This window comes from Nicotiana attenuata, unplaced genomic scaffold (genome assembly GCF_001879085.1).
Source record: "Nicotiana attenuata strain UT unplaced genomic scaffold, NIATTr2, whole genome shotgun sequence".
Taxonomy (NCBI): Eukaryota; Viridiplantae; Streptophyta; class Magnoliopsida; order Solanales; family Solanaceae; genus Nicotiana; species Nicotiana attenuata.
The window spans coordinates 30673-39424 of NW_017671958.1; the positions used below are offsets into that span (position 1 = coordinate 30673).

Here is an 8752-nt window from a genome sequence, read left to right on the forward strand (position 1 = left end):
AAATTATGTACTATATGGCGTAACAGTCACGTGCAACACACGTGTCGAGAAACTAGTAATTCTAAATATTTAAGCAAATATTTAATAACTTTAATGTACATTATAATTTGTAGATCTTTAGTTATAAAAATATTGTTATAGGTGTATAATAGCTATTCACTATAAAGCCAAAAATTTTCAGAATAAACGATACTATTATAGAGAGGTTTGACTGTATATAATACTTAATACTTGGAATAGTATTTCTTACACCAAGATTAGGTCATATATAAATAACCTACCTAAATTCTTAATCGTTGCAAGTTGAAAAGATAATCAATAACTATGCATTCAACTATTTCACCAATGTAACATTTATTTTTAATTTAAATAAATGTTACATATATCTTGATGTCAATTGTTACTACACATAATTTATTCTTACTTTAAGTTTTATACACTTATTATTAATAGGCGCAAAAATATGTGCAACGCATACACTAAAACTAATATTATTATAAGTGCATAACAACCAATAATATTAGAGAAAAGGGGGTTCAAATACTATGAGTTATAGGGAGATTTGATTGTATCTGGATGCACAAATAAATAGAATAGCAACAAATAATATTTTTCTAGCCTGCATATTAGGGTGTACATAAAAACCGGAAAAATAGAACAAAACCGAAAACCGAATCAAACCAACCAAAAAACCGATACATTTTAGGTTTGGTTTGGTTTTGGTTTTGAATTTAAAAAACCGATCAAATTTGGTTTGATTTAGTTTTAATCAAAAATAACCAAAAAAAATCGAACCAAACCGACTATGAAAATAGCTATTTAAATTTATTATTACACCTATATATATATATGTGTGTGTGTGTGTGTGTGTGTGTGTGTATGTATTTATATATGTGTGTGTGTGTGTGTGTGTATATGTATGTATTTATATGTATATTTTTATATAAAGTTTCTAAAATTTTATGGTACATATTAGTCATTCGTATTTTTAGTCTAGTTCTTTGCTATTATAATAATCTAATTCTTTGCCTTTACATTCTAGTTTGATTGGTAGTTTTCTTTTGCTAAGTACAAAATTTTTTTTTTTTGTTAAAAATAATCGATTTTTAATTGAGTACTTAAATTATTCATCACTATTTGATTCAATTATCATCAATATATCTTGGTAAATGATAGATTTCTCAAAGAGCAATTGATTTGATAGCGTTACGTTGAAAATGTAGTCGCCGGAATATGCGTTTGGCAGTGTATATCACATTTAAGAAAAAAACTGATAAAAAACAGAAAACCCAACAAAACCCGACAAAAATCGAATCGATATAAAAATCGACTTAATTGGTTTGGTTTGATTCCAATATTTGAAAAATCGACTTACTTGGGTTGGTTTCTTTTTAGAGAAAAACCGACCCAAACCGAACCATTTACATCCCTACCGCATATTCGTGGAACTCAATCTCATTTAGAAAGCCTGATCTCTATCTTCAGCAACTGAATGGGTTAAAAGTAGGGGTGGACATAATAGCGGCCGTACCGAAAAAACTGGTCGAACCGTGAATTTGGGTTTTTCGATTTCGATTTAATCGGTTTTTCGATCGCTGCACGGTTTTAAAATTATTAATTTTCGGTTTTTTGGTGCGGATTACGATTTTGGTGTTTCGGTTATCGGTTAAACCTAAAAACCGAAATTTTGGGTATTAGTTCAAAACTTATTACCCATCTTAGGCTGAAGCCCAAATGCCCAATAGTCCAATACCCATTTGAACTTTGAAGCCCACCCCACCCAGTTTACCCAAATCTAATTACTCAAACTTACTGTCTAGTGTCTACTGATACGTTACTTTAGTCACTTACTTCCCAAGTTCCCATTTCCCAAACGGCCAAACCCAAACCTAAATCAAAAATTAGATTTAGGGTTCCTCACTTCCTCTGTGCTACACTGCACTGACGCCTTCTTCCTCAACTCGACTGTGACGCCTTCTTCCTCAGCTCGTCGCTCATCCTTCTTCGTCAGGTTAGTGCGACTTCTTCTGAGTTCTGACTTCTGAGTTGAGTTCCTTTTCAGTTTTCTTCCTCTGTTCCTCAGCTCATTCGATTTTGCCACTGTTTTGTTGCTTGGTGATGGTATTTCTAGACTTGTTTTGGACTTTGGTAGCTGCTAGATTTGCCACTGTGTTAAACTGTTCTGGACTAGTTTGCCACTGCTGAACTGTGCGGTATTTTGCTACTTAGATAGCTGCTGCGATCTGTTTGGACGTGAAACTGCTAGATTTCCGTTTTCTAATTGTTAACTGTGCTGCTGTGTTAATTCTTTTGCTTGTTCTCTATTCTTGGTTTCATTTATAGTGTAGTTTCAAATATCCTCCTCTTTAGTGATCACCAGAATGTTACACTAGTTTCTTTTGATGACTTTGCAGCATTTCCATTTTCCAGCCTTGCTTATTGCAATAATAGATTGTCATAATGAATGCAATTTATTTCCAGTCATTGGTCCAACAGCATTTCCAGCCATTGCACTAAATGTTACACTAGTTTCGTCTCTGTTATGTGCAATGGCTGTTGGACCAATATCTTCTTTTCAATTCATTCATTATGACAATCTATTTCCTTTTGCCAGAGAAGCATAAAATTTTCTTGAACCGTTTAAAACCGAAAAATTAAACCGGAAATAACCAAACCGAACTTTGAAAAAATCGCACCGAACCGTAAATACTTTGGTTTGATTTGGTTATTAATATTACAAAACCGAAAACCGATAAACCGAACCGTACTTTCATAATAACCGACCGAAACGACCGACGCCCACCCCTAAAAAGTACCATTTTACCATGTTCATCTCTTATCTTGTCCAAGCTTGGGCCTCCTCACTTGGGCTATAATCCGTTTATAAGTCTCTCCCAGCCCATTGTCCCGCTTGAACCTTAGTTGGCGGTCAAGTGTTTCGACTATTTTCCGCTGTCTCCTCTTTAAACCCTAGCCTTTTCTTTTCAGTCACTAATCTCTCCCCTCTTTGGTTCCTATTTGCTCTTGAATTTCTTCAGTTTGATCGAAGATGAGGTAAGTTCTACTTCCTCTTTACGCTTCGCCTTTGTTCTTTTTAAAGTTTCCATCTTCTCTGCTTGCAATATTTACGGATTAGCTTGAGTTCGATGATCTGGTTTCCTTGAAAACGTAAAACTCTGATAGCTTTAGTTTTTTTTTTTTTGTCATCCATTAACAGTCTTTAGCAGATTAATAAGTTAGATCACTTTGGTTTCTAGTATTATATGGTTTCCTAGGTAACACAATTTTTCTGACGTGGAAATTGAAGAATTTTATCTATTTCTTATGGTTAATTTTGAACAATTGAGTGTTTAGTTTTGCTTCAATGACAAATTACTCTACTACTATTAAATCGCAGTGGGTTTTAATAGAGTACATAGATATAGAAGATTCATATCCCCGACCTTAGCTAGTTTGGTACTAAGGCATTGTTCTTGTTTTTGCTGTGTTCTTTGTTTGGAGAGTTCCTTTTTCTTTTGTTTTGATGACTGCTTTCTCCTGGCCAGCTTGCACGCACCTTGATTACACTTGGTACCTCCACCAGCGGGTAACTCTGCCCACCAAAGCTTAGACCAAGGAAGAAATCACCTAGTATTTTTTGCCTCTTCTAGGGTTTGAACCTGAGATCTAATTGTTGTCCTCCCACTTCATTTACCTCTAGGCCACACCTTTGGGTACAGTAAAAGTAGACTTTCCTTTTCTTAATAAAAAAGAACTTCCTTTTACTGTGTTTATTGGATTTCGTGTTGCATGATCTCTTGCCTTTGTAAATAGGGATGGTTGCTTCTCTAGCTCTTTATTATTACTGCTCTTAATAGTTAATTCCTTTTGTGCACTCTGCAATTTATCAAGCTTAAACATATGTTATCTCATGCAAATCAGTAGTAGAATCCTTTTTTGGTTAGAATAAAAGGCTAAGCAGGCTGTTGGATTTATATAATAGTAGAAATTAGAAAAGAAAATAAAAACGTTCTCATTTTTTGTTGATGAATTCTGATGTTTCTATATTCTTGCTGATTCTTGTGTTAATCAAACATTAACAAAGTGAAGGTTCCTAATTCATTTTCCTTGTCTTTTCCTTTTTTCTTTTGCTCTTTTGCAGTCGGCCAATGGAAGAGGATGCCCCTGTAAGTCAGCTTACTTTGCAAGTGTTTTACCTATAAATAGCTTTCATTATTGATTTTCTATTTTTCCCTTGGCTTATGGCTGTGTTGTGAACTATTTATATTTAGGTTCTGTCTACTGCTTAATTCTTGTTCTTTTCTCTCTTTTTTTCACCGTAGTTCCATGTTAGATTTTTGTTTGTTTGTACTTGGTAGCCATCACCCTTCCCGTACGTGTTACATCTAGTATTTTCTTGGAAAGAGATAGGGTTTACACCTCTCCTTTTCAGTAAGAACAAGAAATTGTTTGAAGTCATGATCAACAGGTTTTTTTTCAATGTGTCACATTGGCTATCAGCATGTCTTTGGTTAAATCATTTGAGTTCACCACTTGTAAAACAAATGACAAAAACAATTAGAACTTTAAATAACAGTGTAACTTCTTTTTGTATTAAAGGTGGTTTTCGGGCCAACTTGCGGACAACTATACTATTCCACAAGGTACATGCTATCTCACGCTAGCATGGTTATAGAGTCACCAAGGCTTTGGCAGATGGAAATAATCGCCTAATATTTTTGTCCCCGTTGGTATTGGTATTTGAAAACTGCTCTGTGAGATTTTTCCACTTTATTGACCATTAGACCACTTGGGTGCTTTGCTTCAAATAACAATATAGCTACCAAAAATTATTTGAAGACCCTGTATAGGTGGCTATGTAATGTGGTGCAACACCTGGGAAAATGGTTATAGCAGTTAAACTTGAGTGCCTTTCTACAGCATCAGTTGCATTAAATATTGGTTGAAGCAGTTGAACTAGAAGAGTTTGTGTTCTGACCCTAGGTTGCACTCACCTCCATGCAAGTGTTGTTAGCTAAGTTGCTCTGACACGGCAGTTTAGGTGCGCACCTGTGTCGACATGACACTAGTATGCGTGTGGTTATGAGATTCTTATTGGATTTGGTCAAACAATTTTGGGTACTTTGACCAACGGACGAAAAAATTCGAGACGCGATACAATTTGATTCTCAAAATCAAAAACAAAACTAGGGTAAATTTGAAGCAAATAGCATACCTTATTTAGGAAATCAATCTTTTACTTATCTACAACTTGAGAATAAAAATAATTCACAATTACAACTTATACGTAAGTATTCCACAAAAATTCTCATAATTTAGAGATATTTTTAAATTTATGAATTATTTTTAGCCGGTTCACCGCCCATGTCCGTTCTAGGATGCGTATCCCTGAATCTTAGAATTTACATCTCGAAGGATGCTAGATCCGCACTCCTTTCGGACACTTGCACCTGTGTCCGAGCAACTTAGGTTGTTAGTCTTTTCTTGTGTTGCAATATTGGATTTCCTGGAAACTTGGTCTAAATTTTGTTGTTCTCCTTTAACAGACATCCTATTCTCATTTCTTTTTGTCTTGGTTTGTTCATCCATACATGTGATCTTATTATTCATTTTCCATAAGAATCTGGCGTTCTTGTTTGCCTTCCGGATGTCAAAGTATTTAGCTTTTTTAATTGGTACATTATCCAGCTGAAGTACATAGTGAGTGTATGCCCTGCTATTTTGGTTTGTAGAGGGATGGACCTCGTCAGTTCCCAGTGAATCTGACCCTTGTGTTTGCTAATGGAGCTTTTTCCTTCTTTTCGCAGGTGAAAAATGAGGAAGAGGAGTTCAATACTGGCCCACTTTCTGTCCTGATGATGAGTGTTAAGAATAACACTCAGGTATTAATAGACTCTACCGTCTTTACTGATGTCTTTGTTTATGTCATGCTTATGTAGTAATGTTACTTATATAAAAATTGACTAAATCTGATCTAGGATCTTGTTTATGCTGTCCATTTGCTTTCTAAGTCATGCCGGTGTACTTTCTTAAATGTCATAGATTTAAATTTCAATACTCTAGAACTAAATGCAAGCTTGAGTTTTGTATGTGAAAGCTTCAATTTTACAGTTATCTTACAGATGTTGTTCTTGCTGTTTTCTGCTTTGTAGGTGCTCATCAACTGTAGGAACAACAGGAAACTTCTCGGCCGTGTGAGGGCGTTCGATCGTCACTGCAACATGGTGCTTGAAAATGTTAGGGAAATGTGGACTGAGGTTCGTTCTTTTTTCTGGGTTTTCTTAGTAAATTTGTTTTGGACAATGCATCTTGGATCTTGGATTTGTAACTTGCGCAAAGAGCTCCACTTATCCAAGTTGTGTATGTTTATTCGTCAGGTTCCCAAGACTGGAAAAGGAAAAAAGAAGGCTCAACCTGTTAACAAAGATAGGTTCATTAGCAAGATGTTCCTTCGGGGAGATTCTGTGATCATTGTCCTCCGAAATCCCAAGTAGAGGTATTGCTGGATCTTTGACGTTGCTATGTTTTGATGGTGATTGGAGTAATTTGAGTTGAATTGGGAGCTGGTTCTTCATTTCATCAGTCCTTAGTTGAATTGCAATTACCTTCTAAGTTTTTGAATTCATTATTGTGAAATTTATCAAACAATTTAAAATGAAATTTGGAACTTCAGAAATTATTAATACTAGCATTTAAATGTCATTTTAAAAATTGAAATGCTGAGTGAGCTGTCACCTGGGGGTAATACCATGATTGGAAGATCAATGATACGAAATGACAACAAGAGAAACTTCATGTTTCTTTTTTCCAAGCTAGGAATATGGAGACAGAAAAAAGATTTTGGTATTTGGTGAACATGGAAAATGGTTAATGAGATAATGGTCTTATAAACATGAGCAATCATTTGTGTAATGGTGGATACAAATGATAGGAGGCTCAATGGGATGAAAATCTGCATGTTGTAGTGTCCAAGTTCGGCAAATGAAATGCAGACAGGAAAGTGGCATGGATATTTGGTGTATTACTAAAAGAGCTTGCCTTATGCACAAAATACCCATGGTAGTGCAGAATAAGGAATTAGAGAATACATATACTGTTTTCCTTACATTTCTATGAAGCCTATTTCTTTGTGCATACAAAAATGAATTATTTCCTCTTTATTTTTGTGCTTTTCTACTTGAAATACGTGTTGAGTGCTAAACACGTGCATGATTTATTTTCCAGATGACCCAAGATTGGGTGCATCGGCGCTCCTACATCCTTTTATTTTTCATGATCCGATTTCCCTCATTTCTTTGTAATGCTAATTATTACACTTGTGCAATGTAGGTGAACCGGGTCTGAGTGATTTGGAGCAGAACTTGTGAAGCAGCTAGGAGTTGGACGAGCTTGTATAACTTTTCGTATTGGTAGAACATGGAGAGGGTGCTGTAAGACTTGAAATATGATTTTGCTGTTCTGCTGTTATCTATTTCAGGGACCTTGTAAACAATGGATTTTAAAGTGGTTTTCTTGTGGTATGTGTTATGATCAGCTAATGTGTAGGGTGCCTTACCTTTCATATCCAGATACAGTGCTCATTGAATGGGCTAGTAATTAGTATACTTAACAATGATTGAGTTTTGGTACATGAAATAGGCGAGTTTGAAATGGAGGTAAAGTTAACCAAATGAGTGAATATGATAAATGAAGCGTAATTTTTCACCCATACCCGTTAAACTGCGTCCTATTCATGGCTGCAAGAGAGTGCAGTGGTGGTTTCAATTTATGCATAACATTCAATAAATTTTTTTGTATTAACTAACATAATCTCTGTAGATTGAACATAGAAGACTTTACAGAAGTTGATTAATTTGTGTATTATGACATAACTGTTAAAAAGTTGGATAATTGCGTGTGTAAGTAGTGCATGAATAAGTGCATCCCAACTAAAAATCTTAGATTAGATAGTCTATACGTGATAATTCATGTATTATTACTTATTGCCTAACAATTTTGTATTGTTGTTCATTGTATAACAATTTTTTAATTGTTATCACAGCATAAAACAATTCTTGCATAACCATATAATAAACCAAACGGCCCCGCCCTGACAGTATCTTCTAACCATATTACTGATAACATTCGCATTATAAATAATTTTAAGCATTAATAAATTGGACACTGCCTTATGGTCCCTCATAGCAGGCAGCGATAGGTTTAGTACAAGTTCTTGTTACACTCTCATTGATGAGTTTGAAGGTAATGATTAGGAGTTCACTTGGATCTGACGACTCCACATACCAAAATAAATTTTTTCTTATGAAAACGCTTCCATAATAGATTTCCTTGTAAACCATGTTCAAGTCATATTCGCATGAATATAAATGGATCCAACTTGTTTTGTGTGCAAAAATGAGGATGAAACCATCACCCATATATTCATCACCTGGCCTATTTCTAGGAAAAACTGGCCTCTGTCTATCTCATTACTTCTGATCCTAACAATTGAATAAAAGTTCTCAGTGTCACTCTTGACAATAATTATCTCATACGGGAGGATCTTTTTATTTTTATTTTTTAATTTTTTATGGAGCATATGGATCAATAGAAATGCTAATGATCAAAATAATATTAATATCATCTCTCTCTCTAGGAATATCTCTCAACATGCCGTGTAATTCAAAATTTTCACAGATAGGGAGCCTAACGGAAACATGAAAAACTCCATCAAAGTAAAATGGCTTAAACCACCTACTAGATGTTACAAGCT

General features: G+C 34.9%; 1 protein-coding gene across 1 annotated transcript; it reads left to right on the forward strand.

Moving 5' to 3' along the window:
- Nucleotides 1–1840: 1840 nt before the first annotated feature.
- On the forward strand, nt 1841–7561 carry LOC109211053 (small nuclear ribonucleoprotein Sm D2-like). Its single transcript, XM_019374554.1, has 6 exons — nt 1841–2011; nt 4142–4166; nt 5808–5882; nt 6153–6257; nt 6378–6496; nt 7330–7561. The coding sequence occupies exons 2-5, from the start codon at nt 4149–4151 to the stop codon at nt 6492–6494; spliced, it is 315 nt and encodes a 104-aa protein (XP_019230099.1). The 5' UTR covers nt 1841–2011; nt 4142–4148; the 3' UTR covers nt 6495–6496; nt 7330–7561.
- The last annotated feature ends 1191 nt before the right edge of the window (nt 7562–8752 follow it).

Excerpts from the sequence above, each read along its gene's own strand:
- LOC109211053 (XM_019374554.1), top strand. Across the intron at positions 5,883-6,152 it reads GTGTTAAGAATAACACTCAG|GTGCTCATCAACTGTAGGAA; the intron begins GTATTAATAGAC and ends TCTGCTTTGTAG. Across the intron at positions 6,258-6,377 it reads TTAGGGAAATGTGGACTGAG|GTTCCCAAGACTGGAAAAGG; the intron begins GTTCGTTCTTTT and ends TTTATTCGTCAG.